This window comes from Brachyhypopomus gauderio, chromosome 21 (genome assembly GCF_052324685.1).
Source record: "Brachyhypopomus gauderio isolate BG-103 chromosome 21, BGAUD_0.2, whole genome shotgun sequence".
NCBI classification, from domain to species: Eukaryota; Metazoa; Chordata; class Actinopteri; order Gymnotiformes; family Hypopomidae; genus Brachyhypopomus; species Brachyhypopomus gauderio.
This window is the reverse complement of record NC_135231.1, coordinates 7931942-7953212: the sequence shown is the minus strand read 5'-3', so window position 1 is coordinate 7953212 and position 21271 is coordinate 7931942. Positions and strand designations below refer to the sequence as shown.

Below are 21271 nucleotides of genomic sequence, written 5' to 3'. Positions count from 1 at the left end.
GTACTTGAAGTCGGGCCCCCCACAGCTCCACGTCATGTCCTCCAGGCTGAAGGACTGGTTGGAGCGCAGCATAATGATCTCGATGGCGCTGGACTTCAACAGCGCTATCTGATCTTCGGCAGTCAGCTCCCTGAGGGACGCAAACGAAAACAACACTCGTCTCAAGACACCGACCGCATCATCGCCGGGTTATTTGAAAAGGAGAAAGAAGCGGTTAAGTGGCGCGCGTTGACGGGAACGGGCTGTGCTGTCCGTGTCAAAGGAGCCCGAATGAGTCAGGAATGCGGCTGTAGCAGAACCTCCGCCGGGCCACGTGAACAAACACGTTCACCTGGAGACCTTGGAGCTCTGAGTCACGCGCGCACACACCCATGCCCACACACCCACGTGCACACCATTACGTACATACCGTACAGACAACCAGAACACAAGACGACTGTTTGCGTAAAACAAGCCGCCTAGATGTTTCATATATGTTTTTTTTTTCATTTTTCATTATATACAACTAGGCTGAGAAAAAGTCAGACCACAGTACAGATTCACAGATCAGACAACAGCCCAGAATCAGAGATCAGACAACAGCCCAGAGTCAGAGATCAGACAACGAACCACAGAGCACATGGACCTGCGGTTACAAGTGTCATTCATGTCTAGAAGAGAACAGTCTGCTCTAAAAATTCAGCACACACTATTGTGCAATACTAACTCTACTCCACCCCTATTACACAGAGAAAGGCTGGGGAGTGTGTGTGTGTGTGTGTGTGTGTGTGTGTGTGTCTGTGTCTGTATTTTGTTTATGTGTACCTGCGCCTTTGTTCTTTGAACATTAATAAACGGAAATTCATGTGCTTTCTCGTTATTTTGAAAGACTTGCGGATGTTGACAGGAGAACTGGTGTGTGTGTGTGTGTGTGTGTGTGTGTGTGTGTGTGTGTGTGTGTGTGTGTGTGATCATGGGGGGTGCTTTACGTCAATCTTGTTTTTAATCTCCACAGGAACAGGATGTACAGAACCTTTTATGGTTACCCAGACAACTGGACACTACGGCAACAGTACATTCACACACACACGCAGACGTTTTCGCAAAAAAAAAAAAAAAAATTCTTGGTTTCTTTTAGTTGAAACTTCATTTGAATCTTTAATTTTATCATATTAAAGTGGAACAATAAATACAAACAGCTCGGACACTGTGTTCTTTTCTGCCCTGTTTACAACACACTGTTTCAAAACCAGCCAGCTCTTACCAGTCACACACACACACCCCAATAAAACACAACCAGCACTGCTCACTGCTGCCACACACACACACACACACACACACACACACACACACACACTAATAAAACACAACCAGCACTGCTGCCACCCTCTCTCACACACACACTCACACAAAACAACACACACATACACATTCTCAATCAAATCTGATTTTGAACAGAACGGTGTTATTAGACATACACTGCATACATTATTATTAATGTATTTTAAAAATAATCAGTAAGTAATAATGTAATAATGAGTAAAACCACGGTCTGCTTTGCACACAACAACAACACAGCACATGTGAAAAACAGAGACAGAACCCTGCCCCACAGACACGCCCACAGACACACCCATACACACTCCCATAAACACGCCCACAGACACACCCATTCCCGACCTGAAGCCAGGGATCATCTTGGCGAAGCCGATGACCTTCTGGATGCTGTAGCTGACGAGGTCGGCCAGGTGCGGCAGCATGGAGAGGCGTGAGCCGTCGCCCTCGCTGGACTCCGGGCTGCCCGAGCCCTCCTGGTACATGGACAGCAGGCTGCTGAAGTTCAGCTTGGCATCTACAGACTCTGCACACACAGGCAGGGAAACCAGGAACCAGTCAACCACGGTAAAACAAGTGTAAGTGTAATTCACTTAATGTACTGATGGGGGGGGGGGGGGTACAAGCTCATGGTGACTGGGCCAGTACATTGATCTACTGTCAGGAGCAGCAGGACGGGCCGGGCCAGAGGAGCCATCTCCGGGGAACGAAGACGGCGTGCGTCTGCAAAAATAGAGCTGCTTCCTACTGTGTGTCTGCGTGGGCGTGTGCGGACGCAACAACTGCTTTTTCTGGCAATTTTAGTCTCCTGACATTTCAAAATGCGATGCAGGGTACACCGCTTATGACTAAAGCTGAAATCGTTTAAATTCTTCTCCCTGTTCCGTGTGTGTGTGTGTGTGCGTGTGTTTGTGTATGTGTGTGTGTATGTGTGTGTGTGTCACGTGCGGTAGAGAGCGTGGGCTACCCGGTGAGTGGTTGAAGGAGTCTGAAGATGCATCTGAGACGGAATGAAGGGAGGCGGCCCGACTGGCACTGCGCGTGACCGGACCCTCCCTCACTGGGGGCTACACACACACACACACACACACACACACACACACACACATATACACACACACACACACACAGATGAGTGCTTCATAACAACCCGTGCTTCTACTCCAACAATCCCAGCCACTCAGCCTCGTTGTTAAATCTGTCACTGCGTTCACACTCAAATGCAACATCTCCTTCCCCTCAAGGTAAAGGATGAGAGAGAGAGAGAGAGAGAGAGAGAGAGAGAGAAACACACACACACACACACACACACACACACACACACACACACACACACACACACACACACACACACACACACACACACACACACACACACAGAGGAAGAGAGGCCAAAACAGGTGGGCCACTGACCCGGAAGCGGCCAAAGTCGGAGTAGGAGTCGTCGTAGGTCTTGTGGTGCGCCTCCACCAGCGTGTTGATGATCTGCGCCTGCTCCTCGCTCAGACGGGGCTTCTGCGCCTCCCGCGCAGCCTCCTCCTCCTTACGCTTCATGATCAGCTCCTTCTTCCTCTGCACCTCCTCGTCTGTTAGGATGACTGCGCACGAGGGAGGAAGAACCAGAAGTTCACGGTGGGCACAACAGTCAGCTAGTGTGCTAGCTCCCCAGAAGGATCTATTTGTGATTCATCACTCTTGAAGCCTCCTGTAATCCTAGTGGCTCCTTGTATTCACTACATTTCCCAGAGGCCACTCTGATACTAAGGCCCTTAACCTTTGACCGGCTGTACCGTGCAGAACCCTTCAGAGCTCCCTGGCCGTCTCCAGGACCTTCTGGACGTGGAGCCCCACGCGTGATTGGTGGTTCCTCCTTTGTGGCACAACCGACTGGATCAATCGGAGATTTAAACCAGGAACAAAACTCCGGCTTCACGTGGAGTGGCCAGACACCGCGGTCTGTGTGTGTGCGTACGTACGTAGTTTGTCTTTCTATCCTAGAAAAACAAAACACTGACAAAAACGCCGACACAGCTGGAGGTCAAGTCTCCACCATCGCTCCACCCACCTTGGAAATGCCTCGCCCGGCCTTCAGACAGCTACCAAATTAGTGGCCGTATTTACTCAAATAACACCGTTTCAGCTCTGCTCCTGCACTTTCACTTGGCTAATAAGGCCTTTAATCAGCAAAGCGCATCAGCTTTTCTCCATGAAGGAGGCGGGGCTAGCGGGGGCGGGGGGCTGATGGGGGAGGCGTGGCCGGCGGGCGCTGTGGTGTGGGCGGCAGACGTCGCCCCAGCGTGGGCAGACTGGCACGGTACGCCAACTGTGGCACGTGAGACGCTACGATCAGCCTGGGTCATACGGAGTGTGTGTGGGTGGGTGTGTGTGTGTGGGCGTGTGTGTCTGAATGAGCCAGAACTAATCCCACACAACACGCTCATTCATCACTCTGTATTATCTGTAAGGACTTCACAGAATATTAGCTCTAATCTTACGCTGCTCGTTCGAGTGCACACGCGTGCGTTCAAGACTCGGCCTGCAGGGTTTATGAACAGAAAAAAATCAGACCTTTGGGACAACCCGGAAAACCGTTAGAGCTGATCAAAGGGAAAACTGCTAAATTCGAATCTAGAGCCATCATAAGTGACTACGATTTCTTCCTGTTACCACTCTCCCGTTCTCATGACATTCCACACTGCAGACCACGAGTGCGCCTTCGAAACCAAAGTTTGGGTTGTTTACCAAAGCAAAGAACAGGCTAATGTGAAGCACGACGCTCACACGATGCCCTTGTTGTTGTTGTGGTCGTCTCTCCCGATTGGTTGTTGAACTGCAGCCAATGGCAGCAGTGCACCCTGCACGCTTAAGTGAGCTCATTTGTGACGGCAAACCTACACACACTCGAGAGCTCCCGTCAGCTTGGATTCAAGCCAGCTCCTTCCATTTCAGTCAGGCACACAAACGCTACTCTGGAGCCAACACCTCCCCCTGGTGGAGACGTCTCACTCTGCTAAATGTGAGGGAGTGTCAGCCCGAGAGTGTGAAGTGGGTGTGACGGTTACAGGCCAGGACCACGAGGTGCTTCATATGTAAAATGGACATCCAGTATAGTGTGTGCCCAAACCCACAGTGTGACCAACACTGGCCGTCCATACTGGTCCACGAAACCTGATCTGAAATCAGCCACTTGAAGCTGACCGACATGAACATCTCAATATTTGAGGGGAAGAGAGGCGTATGGGCCGTCTGGTTTGTGTTAGCGTGGGCGAACCCGTCTGGAGCAGCGCGGAGGGAACCTGGGACTCCAGACAGCAGAGTCAGCACAGGTGAACAAACACACAGTCCCATGTTTGTCCTCTTCAGTGTATGTGTCTGTGCTCATGCGTCGTAGCTACAGTCCATGTCCTCGTGGGGGCAGGACTCCGGGGGCGGGGTCAGTCAGAATATGCCATTGTTATTCATAAATTTGGAACAGCTGATGCCATAAATCTCGGCAGTGACTACAAATGACCACACAACAAATCTGCAACAAGAGTGTAACACATAATCCAGGACAAAAACAAGCTTGTTACATAAATACATATTCTCATACTGTTAATAAAATACATGCTTGTATATACATTAGGGATGCAAATTATCGATTAATTCATTAATCGTTAGTTGATTGATCTTATCGATCGACTTTCGATTAATCGATAAGCGGCGTTTTTCACCTGAATTTGTGTTTCAATAGGGCCTTTAAAAATATCAGCTAAATGGTTCACTTTGTTCAAAAAGTATATATTATATTATGATAATTATATTGTATTATATGATATATTGCTCAAGTAATTATGCATTAGGAAATTTTTATGGTATAACAAAATACATTCTTTCATTTAAAAAGGAATAAATTAAGGACTGGCTCCGTTCTTGCATTTGAAACATTAGACATTAGACAAAAAAAAGAAGAAATTAAATAGAGAGCCAAACAGAATATTATTGAGCCTATGCTTGGACAATGTTTCTAGCGTTGTAGTGAACACATGCTGTAACACGACCGGAGAGTGCCCAAGTCTCCACAACATCATTGAGCTTGTCAGCTAAATTGTCAGCGGGTGTGTCTATCCGACGTGTTCGTCGTAATCAGCACTGCAGATTTTAGCTGCCAGTTCTCGTCAGTGTAGTGGCACGTCACGGTAATGTAACTTTCTGTTGTTAGAGCCGTCCAACAATCTGTTGTAAGGGCTACAGCAGTAGCAGTAGCTAGCTTTGTTTTTAGCTCACTCTTCTTTTTTCGTAGCGAGCTTCGAAAACGCCTTCCCAGTGTAGCTGTGATTTTAGGTTGACCAGGTGCAGTGGTGATATGCAGGACAGCTGCACGGTGTTCAAATGATAATTGAGTGAGCTAGTGGAACTGTTGTACTTCAATACCGCATTACACAGAGAATATTTGACTTCTTTGCCTAAATTAACAATGTTGAAATTGTAGCGACTACTACTCCTCGCAGCGAATTCCCTAACAGACAGGCACTTGGCCCTTTAAGTGACACTGGGGGAGCGGAGAGAGAACGGTGCTATTGTTTGAGTTTGCGTGGAAAATAAAGTTTCCCTCCTCGGGATTTTCTGGATTACGCAGTTTCTGTCTTGTTTCCCGAACCCGCTTCAAAGTGGTCCCACACCGCACGTATTTTTCGCCCGCTTCATTTTGTTTTCCACTCTGGTCTTTCGCGACACCGTGTTCACTTCTCGTTCTTACGCTCTGTTCAAGTTACTACAGTAGCGCGCTCTAACGATTAATCGTGATTAATACATTTTGATCGACTAACCTCTTGATCGACAATTAATCGAAAGTCGATTAATCATTTGCATCCCTAATATACATATTTAAATTCTTTAAAACAAGTGGATATCTGTAACTGTATACCAGTCAGGTCTTTTGTGTCCAACCCAACATCACAAAAACCGTCCCACCCTGCAGCCCAGACAGGACAGCACCATTCTCCAGACGCTCCCTCAGTCCAGCTGGAAATGGGTCCGTTCAACACAACACTGCACACGTCTCCCCGTCTGAGGTTCTGTTCGGGACGTTCTAGAACCCCTCCCACCCCGGGGTGCTCACTACCCCCCCCTTCCCGACGCAGTGCCACTGATCGCCTGCCACTCAGAGACAAAAGGGGAAGCTGTGCCCCCTCCGAATGGATGAGCTCCATCCTGAAGGGAAGGTGGTGGTGGTGGTGGTGGGGGGGGGGGGGGGGGGGGGGGGGGGGGGGGGGGGGGGGGCGTGATTTAGACGTGGAGGCGCTCGTGAGCCTCGCCACTCTCCACCAAGCCGCAGTCAGTCTATTGTGCAACCGAGCTGAAGAGACAAAGGCCGGCTTTGGGATATTATTTTGCCAGCTCATTCGCTCCGTTTCTGAGGCAGGATTCAGGTTGTGTTCCAGAGCCGCGGAGTAGTTCGTTTTACAACGGTGGGGCTCGCCACGCCAGAGCTGAACCTGAACAGACTGTGATCAGAACAGAGACTGCATGTAGGAGGGGCAAACAACACAGAGGAACATGATGTCATCACTTTTGTTATTCCTCACTCAGCCAATCAGATCATTGCTCTCATCTGGGCCGTTCCCAAATAGTGTGTGTGGGTGTGTGTGTGTGTGTGTGTGGTGTGTGTGTGTGTGTGTGTGTGTGTGTGTAAATCTAGAATCCAGTGACACTTGATCTTTGCCACAGAAAAGGTCAAATCCATTGCATAATGAACTGAATTTAAATGTTCAGTTGAGCTTTACGTATGCCAGTACCCACAATTTGCTATTCAAGAAAAGTTGCACTATACGAGTTTGGGGAATTGGTGCTGGTGGAAAAATATTCACTTTGATTGGTGTGGTGTTCAGCACTGAGCCACGCCCCCCACTACGGTCACCCAGGTAACCATAGAGCCAGACCGTTTCTTGAGCCTGTGCGTATGGACATGAATATGTAAGAGGTCCGACAAGTTCTGAAAAGCCTCCGCCAAATCCGACAGGACAGCTTTGACTTTTGAGTGAATATTTCATGCTTTACTGCGGTCGGGCTGGGCAGCAGCAGCACTCTGTTTTAACACATATATTTCCCTCTTGTCTCAGTGATGTTACTTTTCAGTTTTAACAAGCAGATCTTACACACTGCAGCCTTAAATATACAAATAAAAGCTACAAAGACAGCATGACCCTTTAATCTACCAAGATTTCAGTGATGGACAAGAATATATTCCAGTTCACTACAGTCAGTCTGAGCCTCGTGAGTCTGTAGTTCTAATCTTTAGCACATTGGCTGCTGTGTAGGAAAGAGCGGGCCTCTCTTGACCCTCGTCGTCACCAGGCATCGCTGCTTCTCAGTCCCGCTGTTGGCCAGATGTGATCGGGTAACAGACCATTCTGAACACGGCTCGTAATGTCTGGGTTCAGAATGAACCACTTCCAAAAAAAACATCCAGTCAACAACTGTCCTGCTCCCAACAGATTCATATTAATAACGTGTGTGTGTGTGTGTGTGTGTGTGTGTGTGTGTGTGGTGTGTGTGTGTGTGTGTGTGTGTGTGTGTAAATGGTGTTGACTTACACTCCTTCATCATGCCGATGTCCACGCAGCGCTTGAGCCGACAGGCCCTGGCAGTGGCGGCGGTTATCTTTGGTGATGGTGCAGCTGCCATTGAACGGACATGTGAAGCTTGCCTTCCTTTTCATACTCCGCCTGCAGAGGGCGCAGGAGAGCAGACTCGGTTCAGGGAAAGTGCAGGCCAGCCAGAGAGAGAGAGAGCGCATGAGAGTGTGTTTACAAGGCAACTGGCACGTTTACCTGCAAATAAAACCACAATGACTCATCACAAAACTGGAACCATAAGAAAAAGGAAACTTTAAACCATGGCTAAGTTTTGCCACTTGTCAGGATGAAACCTTTGTAACCTAGTCTGAAGGAAGAGTTATTTCTCAAGCTGTTATGTAGAGAGCCACCGTAATTGGGCTCAGACACACAGAACAAATCCCATCCCTACTTGAAACTCTTCATCACACTGTAAACACTCTCACTCTGTGTGTGTGTGTGTAGTGACGTTTGAGGTGGGGGGAAACCTTACACTGTAGCAGGATTATATAAAAATGTTACTCACGAAGCTTAGCCACTAGGGTACACCCATCCTAACACACACACACACACACACACACACACACACACACACACACACACACACACACACACACACACACACACACACACACACACACACACACACACACACACACACACACACACACACACACAGCCACCTTGAGGTATCCTTCCTGGCCTTTTAATAGTCATTAACACAAACATTTATTTCATGTGCAGTCACACAGAATGGACTCTGGAAGAGCTTACGAAAACACACAGGCTCCTGTGGTATACTGTCCCTATTCACGCCCAGCGCAAACACACACACACACACACACACACACACACACACACACACACACACACACACACACACACACACACACACACACACACTTACTGAGAAGTTAATTCATGTAGTTTACACTCTTCTTTTAACACCACTTACTGTGATTAAAACCTTTAGCAACTCAATGTTAACAAATGGTCCAACGCTGCAGGTGTTCTCCTGAGGGAGAAGAAAGATTCGATGCCTGCACAAAAAACATTTTGAACAACACAATCCCAAAACCTCACCTCCAACACCCTGGCCAGCACCACCCAAAACCTCACCTCCAACACCCTGGCCAGCACCACCCAAAACCTCACCTCCAACACCCTGGCCAGCACCACCCAAAACCTCACCTCCAACACCCTGGCCAGCACCACCCAAAACCTCACCTCCAACACCCTGGCCAGCACCACCTAAAACCTCACCTCCAACACCCTGGCCAGCACCACCCAAAACCTCACCTCCAACACCCTGGCCAGCACCACCCAAAACCTCACCTCCAACACCCTGGCCAGCATTCACAGGAATGCAGTAGAATGCAAATGAAAGATTAATTCACGGTCCCTGGCTGTAGTTCCTCCACAATCCGTCTGCCGGACTTATGTTGCCTTGACCCGACAGTAAGAAATGTAATGCTCCAGTGAGAAAAATTTCTGCTGCTGAAAATTCTCTGTTCAGTTTATAATCCCACTAAACAGGCATTTTTAAGATTAAATAAGGTTGTTTACTCTGCATTTCACCTCTTTTCAACACTAATCCCTGCTAATCCCTTAGCGCCCACCCCTCATCCCGTGTGCCGCCGTGATCGCTAGCTTTGGGCCGAACTACGCGTCCCGAGCCGTCCCCGCCGTGCGCTCCGGACCGTGGCACTCAGCACAGCTCTGCAGGAAGAGGCCGGCGTGCTTGTCATTCTTTCCTGTCTTCGCCCGCTTTTCCTCCCCTTCCCGTCGTCCTGGACGTAAACAGATCTCCAGATGGTCGTCCAGCGGAGACAACCCCTCCATCCAGGGAGAGCCCTTCAGTGGAGTGCCGCCTTCTAGTTAACGCTCAACGCCGAAACTCTGAGCTGTGTCTGTATCTCCTAAAGCCCCAGGCTCTTAGACGTTAACGTGAAACACATTGGTGCTTTCAAAACAAAAGTTTGTTGTGGGGAAGGTTGTCTCAGGACAGCGAAGATGATCAACTGGTTGTGTCCTGTCCAGCGTGAATTATGTAAGCACTGGCAATATATCAGGACACCTACAAACAGAGATTGCCCCCTGCCACACGCTGCAAGTGACTGGCCACTTCTGGCCAGGCAGAAGAATCGCACGCAATACCGTGAACTGGCTTGGATTTATGGCTCGTGGCATGTGGCTCCAGACACACAACAGAGTAATGATTCGGCTGTAAAGCCCCATGGCTAACCAGACACTGGGCTGGAGGCTGAATCAGGGAGGGGATCCAGTCAGAGGAATCAGGGAGGGATCCAGTCAGAGGAATCAGGGAGGGGATCCAGTCAGAGGAATCGGGGAGGGGATCCAGTCAGAGGAATCGGGGAGGGGATCCAGTCAGAGGAACCGGGGAGGGGATCCAGTCAGAGGAACCGGGGAGGGGATCCAGTCAGAGGAACCAGGGAGGGAATCCAGTCAGAGGAATCAGGGAGGGGATCCAGTCAGAGGAATCAGGGAGGGGATCAGTCAGAGGAATCAGGGAGGGGATCCAGTCAGAGGAATCAGGGAGGGATCCAGTCAGACGACACATGGATCGACTGGAGCACCAGCAAATGAGAGCTTTTCCAGATTTGATGCCTACACCACACACAGGTGTATTCCCGGTATCAGGGAGTCTGGACTGACGAGGCCAGTTTTAACCTGAAGAAACCCTTGCAGCCTTCGCAGGTCATGGCGTTGAAGTGGAACCCAGTGGCTTTGTCTCCGCAGACACCGCAGATGCGGGGAGCTTTCCGGTCAAACTCCTCAGGACCCAGCGCTGACGTGCTCACTGCCATGGCTTCCATTACTGCGAGGAGAGAGAGAGAGAGAGAGAGAGAGAGAGAGAGAGAGAGAGAGAGAGAGAGGAGAGAGAGAGAGGAGAGGAGGAGAGAGAGAGAGAGAGAGAGAGAGGAGAGAGAGAGGAGAGAGAGAGAGAGAGAGAGAGAGAGAAAGATACAAAAACTGAGGTTAGTCGTATGGGAGTTACTGAAATTGAACTGTTAGCTGAAATCCAGCCAGTTTCCAAGCCAACAGCTAGCAACAGAAGCAGTACTGTTATTTTGCCGCCTTCACCTTACGCTCAGGCAAGTAAGCGCAGGTCATTGGCTCATGCACCCTGCCGAGGAGACAGACACGAGCACAAAACGAGACGTTCTACACGAGGCCGCGTCACGAACCTTGGCTGGCCTCGCCGCCCCGAACTGCTTCACGTTCTGAAACACGTTCACGTTGGACAGATAAAGCGTAACTCCAGCAGACGGACCACGTGCTCGACGTGCGGGAGACGAACCACGCGCTCGACGTGCAGGACACAGCCAAAACACTCGCGCTGTTGACTTTCACTTTAACAAAGGCTCCCCGGAGACCTCACGCACTCCACGTCCCATCACAGAGGGAACAATGCATGACACCGTTCCAAACAGCAACTGAACCAGCCCCCTCAGATCAAACAGGCCGCAGGGTGGGGGGCACGTACAATCGGGAAGAGGACGGGGACAAAATAACCAAATGACAGAGAGGCAGGATGAAAGGTGTATTACAGTCCAAGGTAAAAGTTTGGCCAGTGCTGGGGGAGTTGGAACATTCTCTTCTTTTCTCTTCACTCTACTCGTGATTAATTCAAAGCACACCTGTCGTCCTGTTCTCTCACCGTACTAGTAGCCTGTAAGCAGTGTCAACATATGCGCGGAACAACAGTCTAACAGGAATTTGCACTTTTAATATGCAAAACCCTGGCCCCCAGCGAGCGTGTGTGTTGTGAGGTCGGGTACGTCTCACGCGCCGGCGGGGGTGGCAGCTGTCAGCGCCTCCATTACCCGTGTTTGCGTATGCATGCTGCTGCTCGTGTGCGCTAGCGTGTCCACAGCATGAGAAAAACAGCCGCTCGTTCGTCCGGAGCAATTAGTCCGGACGGGGCGCGGCGTTCCCAGCCTGATCCCTCACACGGCGCTGAATAATATACCGGCGGATAACAGGAGGCTCACAGGCACTGTGGATGAAGGGGTGTGGGAGGAGAGCAAAGGGGCGGGGTTGGGGACGAGCAAGGGGGCGGGGTTGGGGGAGAACGGCCTGGTTTCCGTGAAGCGGGACACGGACAACAAGGGCTGCAGGAACAGAGGCGCAGTGGCAGAACGCCGCCGTCTTACTGGAAGCAATCGCTCTCACCCGAGGGCTTGTTGTGGCTCATAGAGAGAGAGGGAGGTCTACAGAGAGAGGGAGGGAGGTCTACAGAGAGAGTGGGGCCCACAGAGAGAGAGAGGGAGGTCTACAGAGAGAGTGGGGCCCACAGAGAGAGAGAGAGGGAGGTCTACAGAGAGAGGGAGGTCTACAGAGAGAGTGGGGCCCACAGAGAGAGAGAGAGGGAGGTCTACAGAGAGAGTGGGGCCCACAGAGAGAGAGAGAGGGAGGTCTACAGAGAGAGAGAGAGGGAGGTCTACAGAGAGAGTGGGGCCCACAGAGAGAGAGAGAGGGAGGTCTACAGAGAGAGTGGGGCCCACAGAGAGAGAGAGAGAGAGGGAGGTCTACAGAGAGAGTGGGGCCCACAGAGAGAGAGAGAGAGGGAGGTCTACAGAGAGAGTGGGGCCCACAGAGAGAGGGAGGTCTACAGAGAGAGTGGGGCCCACAGAGAGAGAGAGAGAGAGAGAGAGAGAGAGGGAGGTCTACAGAGAGAGAGACACACACACACGTGCAACCACAAGCAAGACCACTTACAGCAACAAACACACACATTCACTAACCCACATACATACACACACAACATGGCCACTCATATCCACATTTAATTACTTACTCACACACATGCGTGAACACAACACACACACACACACACACACACACACACACACTCATCTGGTTGAGATCAGCCTTTCTCGTTTACCAACAGATGATCTCAGAAAGCTTCACAATGATTTAGAATGACTGGAAGAATTTCTAAGATTCCCCCCCTAAGTTGTGATTGAAATAAGGTACTAAAAATCTCAACAGAGGCCTTCGTGAGATTAACCAGCACAGAGATCTTCAGATAAGGCATCGCTATGGCAATACTCATTAAAGAGGGTTGTGACCCTCATGTTCTTTGTACTCTGTACAATATACAGGAGTAAAATACATGAAGAATTTGCCTATTCTTTAACTCGCACTATATATTTATAGTCATCAATAAAAATTTAATACATGAATCCCGGAAAACTAGCTATGATGTGAGTTGTTGGAAGACATGGAAGGCAGGCAGCTACAGCTATGGCTCCTGCTACAGCTACACTCCTGCTACAGCTACACAACAGCTACACTTCAGCTACAGCTACACTCCTACTACAGCTACACTCCTACTACAGCTACACAACAGCTACACTTCAGCTACACTCCTACTACAGCTACACTACTGCTACAGCTACACAACAGCTATAGCTACACAACAGCCACACTTCAGCTACAGCTACACTCCTACTACAGCTACACAACAGCTACACTTCAGCTACAGCTACACTCCTACTACAGCTACACTACTGCTACAGCTACACAACAGCTATAGCTACACAACAGCTATAGCTACACTACAGCTATAGCTACACTACAGCTACACTACAGCTACAATTCAACTACAGCTACAGCTACACTACTGCTACAGATACACTCCTGCTACAGCTACACTCCTGCTACAGATACACTCCTGCTACAGCTACAGCTACACTACAGCTACACTACAGTTACAGCTACACTACTGCTACAGCTACAGCTACACCCTGATATAGCTATGGCTCCTGCTACAGCTACACTCCTGCTATATACTTAATTACAACTTCAATTACAGCAGATGAGCTTGGCAGCAGACACTAAATGTACTGCAGTGGAGTGCCAGACAGATCTGTGATGTAGTTAGTGCAGCACGCCCTTCCTCGTCTTCCAGGAAGCACAACACCATTCCAAACAAGGCTGTGTGGTTCCCCCAGTACGATCAGCCTGATACAGCTGGTAAGATGTGATGTAGTGGAGTGCCAGTCTCGGGGGGGGCTACAGGCCAGGAGAAATGCCAGCGCCCCCTGCAGGCTGCTTGCCAGCCCACTTTTCTGTCTGCCGCCGATGGTCACGGTCTGGCCGTTTCCGGACCCGTGCACGTCACTAAGTGCGGAAACGTTTTCTTTAATGGCTTCCGCGCGGAACCCACGCCGGCAGGTCTGCAGTTATCTCTGCTGCGCCATCTTTGCCTTTGAGATGCGGTGGACGTGATGGTTACTGGCTGAGCGGGGGCGGGAGGACACACCGCATCTGCCGGGGCAACTACACCATGGGGGTGGAATAAAAACAGAAGGGTACAATTCCAAACCCGGGTCTGTCTTCACCAAGGACCACCAGACCGCAAGTGCTGATCCGAGATCAGATGTCCATGTCTGCAGGCGGGTGTGTAAGTGTGGGTGTGGTTTTGTGGGTGTGGGTTTGTGTGTCTAGGTTTGGAGGGGGGGGGGTAATGTGGGGGCCTTGGGGCAGAGGAGAACATACACACAGGTTGAAATAACTCCAGCTTCTAAACATCAGCATGTTCTGGAAGTAAAACGGGGTTAGTAATCATTGAAGAGGACGTCCAAGCTCCACGGCATGTTTTGGCCAAAGCGGCGCTCACAACATCTGTGATCCAGGAGACTCCAGGCTGCATCCTCGCGGTGAGGCGGAGACTCCAGAGATGAATAGGCAGCCTAACCGTGTCTCCAGTTACGTTTTAATGTGAACGTCCTCCACGCGCCTCAGTCATTATGTGGTTACAGGGGGGTGGGGGAACATTTGCAGAAGCACCAGTCCTTTTTTATGTTTTATTTTTATAAGAACATGGGTTCGTTAATGTTATTATTACAATGAAAAATACAAAAATATAAACAAAATAAGAACCCCGATTCAACCCTTCAGCCAATTACAAGCACCACAGGATTCAGATCAACATTAAAGAGCATAAAGCATTTAAAGAAATGTAAGAAAACATTGCTGAAATGTACAAATCAAGATGCTTCCAAACACATCATTCGTTATTTAGAAATTGGAAACAATAACAACAAGAAAAAGTTAACATCAAAATGTCAAAAAAAATCAAAAGAGCAGCTATAGTATATTAATAGTATATTAGTAATAAAGCATATATTAGTATATTAATCTATATATTACAGCATGTTAGAAACAAGCTGTAATATTATTCTCCTAATGGTCTGTAATAAAACTGTCCTGGTGTGTGTAATATTATAATAGGCTCCCTCACAGTGAGGGGCAGTTCTGGAGTAGCTGAGACATGTGGATGGAAGCAGCGGGGGGGGGGGGGGGGCACTTTAGCCATGTTACACCTCAATGACATTACTGGACCATACTCCACTATGACACAATAGTATACTCCACCATGACACAACCCTAGTATACTCCACTATGACATTACTAGACCATACTCCACTATGACACAATAGTATACTCCACCATGACACAACCCTAGTATACTCCACTATGACATTACTAGACCATACTCCACTATGACATTACTAGACCATACTCCACTATGACATTACTAGACCATACTCCACTATGACACTACTAGACCATACTACACTATGACATTACTAGACCATACTCCACTATGACACTACTAGACCATACTCCACTATGACACTACTAGACCATACTCCACTATGACACTACTAGACCACACTCCGCCATGACACTACTAGACCACACTCCGCCATGACACAACCCTAGCACACTCCGCCATGACACAACCCTAGCACACTCCGCCATGACACAACCCTAGCACACTCCGCCATGACACAACCCTAGCACACTCCGCCATGACACAACCCTAGCACACTCCGCCATGACACAATCCTAGCACACTCCGCCATGACACAATCCTAGCACACTCCGCCATGACACAACCCTAGCACACTCCACCATGACATAACCATAGCATATGCCACCATCACACTACCCTAGCATACTACCTTGTCCATAATGACACTACTCAAGCACAGTCCACAAGGACACTACTCCACAATGGCATTTTTGTCCCTTAAATCTCGGCTTGTCAATAGTCTCAGGGGTTGCTCAACAAGGCACTCCAGACCACAAACAACAGTAATGCTAGGAAGCGCGCGCGCGCGCACGCACACACACACACACACACACACACACACACACACACACCACACACACACACACATCTAGAGTGCCTGTGAGAAGGGGGAAAGGTTTCCAAACGCAAGACTTGCCCTAGATCTGCACTGAGCCATTCTGAACTTTGGACCTTGTTTTCGGTGCTGGCTGGAAATGAATAGGCCACCGCATAGCTGGCAGCATGGAGAGAGAGAGAGAGAGAGAGAGAGAGAGAGAGAGAGAGAGAGAGAGAGAGAGAGAGAGAGAGAGAGAGAGAGAGAGAGAGAGAGCACATGAAAGACAGAGGGGGTTTAAAGTGGTATTAGAGGCCCTGAGCAGGGAGAAAGAGATGCCCGCCGAGCTCGCGCTTTACGTAAAAGGCGGAGGAGCCCCACGCAGTCTCCTGCCCCACGCAGTCTCCTGTCCCACGCAGTCTCCTGCCCCACGCAGTCTCCTGCCCCACGCAGTCTCCTGTCCCACGCAGTCTCCTGCCCCACGCAGTCTCCTGTCCCACGCAGTCTCCTGCCCCACGCAGTCTCCTGCCCCAGCTGCGGGGAGCAGAGGGAGGAGAATGAGGCACGAGGCCCATCAGGGAGAGAGAAGCGAGAGACATGCTCGGAACCTGCTGGGGAGAGAGGAGAGAAAGAGAGACTCCGGGCCCGCTGGATAGAGAAAGGAGAGAGAGAGTCTCGGGGCCCCTGGGGAGAAAGAGAAGAGAGAGAGTCTCGGGGCCCCTGGGGAGAAAGAGAAGAGAGAGAGACTCGGGGCCCCTGGGGAGAAAGAGAAGAGAGAGAGACTCGGGGCCCCTGGGGAGAAAGAGAAGAGAGAGAGACTCGGGGCCCCTGGGGAGAAAGAGAAGAGAGAGAGAGCAGCTGCCCACGCAGCACTACAGATCAAAGTGTCTCTGCTGTTTGGTACAGCGCTGCTTGACAAGGCCCAGTGCAGCAAAAATAAACTTGCCAGCGTATTTTATACAGTCAGAGCTGTATAAAAGAGGGAAGCAACAGTGTATCGGCTTACTGTTGTAAGCTGGAGGGAAACAACAGTGCACCCGCTTACTGTTGTAAAGAAAGGCCATGTTGAGGAAGGCTAAACACACCACTGAATTATTGACATCACACACCACTGACTTCCTACCTGCTACTGCAGGAAAGGGGAAATGCTCCTGAATCCAGCATTACAGCGTCCTGAACCCAGCCTTACAGCATCATAAACCTTTGGACACAATCTATGACTCATACGTCAGTGCTTTCCCCTAGTGTCGGGAGTAAGAACTCTGTACTCTTTTTATGCCTACAAGCATAAAACGCGCTCACTGTAAACACACCATCAGTTCTGAAGGTCAGCAAAAAGGTCCTTTTATGATCTATAGGGATGATTAATCCAGTACCAATTAACGTGAATACTAACAACAGATATCTTCCCAAGGTCTTGAGGGGGTGTTACTTTCTTCCATGAACCATCTCAAGTGCAGTTCATTAGGTGGTGAGGTCCTGCATGAACAGCCCTGTCACTCCATCCAGAGAAATGGCCGGTGTCCTTCTAATGAGCACTTCATTAAGAGCCGTGTACACGAGCTGGTTAAATACAAGCCGAGTTTCACACGGTGAGTCAACACTGGAAAAATTAGAAAGCAGTTCCAGCTATGAGGGGAAGGTGCTGACAGAGGGGGACGGGTTACATTACAGGGAAGCCGTCCACAAATGTTCAAAACATGTCAGTGCTTATATCTGTAATATATTTAAATATACTAATATTGATATTAGATGATTTATTAAATATCGTATTTAATAATTACTATATAAATACATTATAATATTTCTATTATATCTGATCAAGGCCTCATGATAAATGATCCATCACATATCCACAGAGGGCCAGAGAGGGACATGGAGTGTCTGGTGGGGGGGGCCCTGGTGTGGGGGCCCTGGTGGGGGGGGCCGTGGTGGGGGGGGCCCTGGTGTGGGGGGCCGTGGTGTGGGGGGGCCGTGGTGTGGGGGGGCCGTGGTGTGGGGGGCCGTGGTGGGGGGGGGCCCTGGTGGGGGGGGCCGTGGTGGGGGGGGCCGTGGTGGGGCCCCAGGGAGGAGAGTGAGTGATGCCCATTATGTGGCAGCAGCGAGGGGGAACAGGGTGCCCCCGTTGCCACGGGCCGCTCGTGTGGCCGTTCTACCGGCTCACGGCTCAGATTACAGTTACGGGACTCGAGGGGGGGGGGGTGTAGGGGGACATTACCACACAAGGACACAGCAGCACCAATCAGGGCCTTGGAAGCGGACAGGGACAGGGACACGTGAAGATGCTGTTCTGCCTATACACGTGCTCCCCAGCCAAGGACCATCCAGGCTCACGTGCGCCTCTCCTGGAGCAAATATACGACTAAATATGATGTTATGGTGAAGTTGAATATAGAAGTAAGCACAGTTTATATGAGGTGACGCATTAAAAAAAATACAAGACCCAAAATCACTGGGCTGGTGTCACCATGTCTCGTGGTGATTGTTCACTCGCAGTGTTGAGGCCAACAGAGTGATGTTTAAGGGTGAACTTGTAAGCTGACTCACAGTGATGTTTAAGGGTGAACTTGTAAGCTGACTCACAGTGATGTTTAAGGGTGAACTTGTACGCTGACTCACAGTAATGTTTAAGGGTGAACTTGTACGCTGACTCACAGTAATGTTTAAGGGTGAACTTGTAAGCTGACTCACAGTGATGTTTAAGGGTGAACTTGTAAGCTGACTCACAGTGATGTTTAAGGGTGAACTTGTAAGCTGACTCACAGTAATGTTTAAGGGTGAACTTGTAAGCTGACTCACAGTAATGTTTAAGGGTGAACTTGTACGCTGACTCACAGTAATGTTTAAGGGTGAACTTGTAAGCTGACTCACAGTAATGTTTAAGGGTGAACTTGTAAGCTGACTCACAGTGATGTTTAAGGGTGAACTTGTACGCTGACTCACAGTAATGTTTAAGGGTGAACTTGTACGCTGACTCACAGTAATGTTTAAGGGTGAACTTGTACGCTGACTCACAGTAATGTTTAAGGGTGAACTTGTACGCTGACTCACAGTAATGTTTAAGGGTGAACTTGTACGCTGACTCACAGTAATGTTTAAGGGTGAACTTGTACGCTGACTCACAGTAATGTTTAAGGGTGAACTTGTACGCTGACTCACAGTAATGTTTAAGGGTGAACTTGTACGCTGACTCACAGTAATGTTTAAGGGTGAACTTGTACGCTGACTCACAGTAATGTTTAAGGGTGAACTTGTACGCTGACTCACAGTAATGTTTAAGGGTGAACTTGTACGCTGACTCACAGTAATGTTTAAGGGTGAACTTGTACGCTGACTCACAGTAATGTTTAAGGGTGAACTTGTAAGCTGACTCACAGTGATGTTTAAGGGTGAACTTGTAAGCTGACTCACAGTGATGTTTAAGGGTGAACTTGTAAGCTGACTCACAGTAATGTTTAAGGGTGAACTTGTAAGCTGACTCACAGTAATGTTTAAGGGTGAACTTGTACGCTGACTCACAGTAATGTTTAAGGGTGAACTTGTACGCTGACTCACAGTAATGTTTAAGAGTGAACTTGTAAGCTGACTCACAGTGATGTTTAAGGGTGAACTTGTAAGCTGACTCACAGTGATGTTTAAGGGTGAACTTGTAAGCTGACTCACAGTAATGTTTAAGGGTGAACTTGTAAGCTGACTCACAGTAATGTTTAAGGGTGAACTTGTAAGCTGACTCACAGTAATGTTTAAGGGTGAACTTGTACGCTGACTCACAGTAATGTTTAAGGGTGAACTTGTACGCTGACTCACAGTAATGTTTAAGAGTGAACTTGTAAGCTGACTCACAGTGATGTTTAAGGGTGAACTTGTAAGCTGACTCACAGTGATGTTTAAGGGTGAACTTGTAAGCTGACTCACAGTAATGTTTAAGGGTGAACTTGTAAGCTGACTCACAGTAATGTTTAAGGGTGAACTTGTAAGCTGACTCAGTGATGTTTAAGGGGGAACTTGTAAGCTGACTCAGTGATGTTTAAGGTTGACTTCCCCATCTACAGGCCCAGGGTCTAAGCCTAAGAAGTCCGGATCCAGAATCAGATTAGATCTTTGGATCATAACTCTGCATCCAAGAATCAACGCAGATGTTAATGTAGATGATCAAGGATGCTAGATAGTGTTTAAATCAAACAACGATCCTTCCAAAGAGAGGGATGGCTAACTGGTAGCAATCTAGGACTAGTATTGATCCCGAGAAGGTCAACAGAGGCTGAAAGGCCAAACCATCCATTTTGGATGGACGTGCACCGCAGACACACGATAACCGTCTCGACACTCTCGCACAGGAACGGCGGCAAATGAGCCTAGCGGCTTGCTAACTTTCCTCATGTCACCAAAGCACTAGGGCGGCAGATGTGCTCATGCTAACTGCTTTCGTGCGTCAAACACTCTCGCTAGCTTCTGCTCTCTCAGCCGTAGCCTCCGTCCACGTCTCGGTTCTACATCTCCCCGGTTTCTGCACCTCCTCCCCGTTCTCCAGTTCCACCAGAATGTCACCCGCTTCATCCACAGCGCTGTGTGTGTCTGTGCGGGGGCGTGGATGATTCACTCGCTCTGTGTGTGCCAAGCAGTCGGGCCACTGGGACTGAGAGTCTTCCGGTAAAATCCATGCATGTGGGCGAGACTTCAGTTGCTTCAACTTGCCCCTGTACAGTCATGCACCAGTTTCCTGCACTAGGTCAGTCTGCAAGTGAGAGTTGTCCCATTGTCTTTTTACAATAACGTACACCTACCGAGCATGTTTCCTGCAGCAATATTGTGCAACGGTAGTATCGATTGGATATTACAGCAGGAGGCAAACATCCATTACTCAACAACTGAAAAATATGGAGGTCTTTGCCCCAGTGTTGTTCCTGGTTGCCTTGCTTCACATTAATGAGACACCGAGTCCTAAATTATTGAAATCGTATGGCTGAGTCCTCACCGCCCACTTTCTAAGCCAGCTGAGAGCGGCTGTGGAAGCAGCAGAAAGCTGAACTCTGGGGGAACCAAAACCGAAGAGCTTACGGGTATGGACCAACCACAGGACCCTGGAATCCCAACTCGGTTAGGACCAGAACGCCGGAACTCTTCACAGGCCCAAACTGCCCCCTGGTCATGAATGCATTTTTAAGGTAACAATTCCAAAGTAGTTTTAAGTTTGTA

At 49.2% G+C, this 21271-nt stretch overlaps 1 protein-coding gene across 1 annotated transcript in view; it reads right to left on the bottom strand.

The window, feature by feature from the left end:
• vdra (vitamin D receptor a) overlaps nt 1-21271 on the bottom strand; it is a 46864-nt gene that overhangs the window by 7508 nt on the left and 18085 nt on the right. Inside the window, 7 exon segments of the mRNA XM_076983752.1 lie at nt 1-130; nt 1660-1840; nt 2282-2381; nt 2728-2912; nt 7890-7935; nt 7937-8021; nt 10602-10749. The exon segment at nt 1-130 is cut by the window's left edge and continues 22 nt beyond it. Of these exon segments, the coding sequence (XP_076839867.1) occupies nt 1-130; nt 1660-1840; nt 2282-2381; nt 2728-2912; nt 7890-7935; nt 7937-8021; nt 10602-10747 (873 nt within the window). The 5' untranslated portion in view covers nt 10748-10749.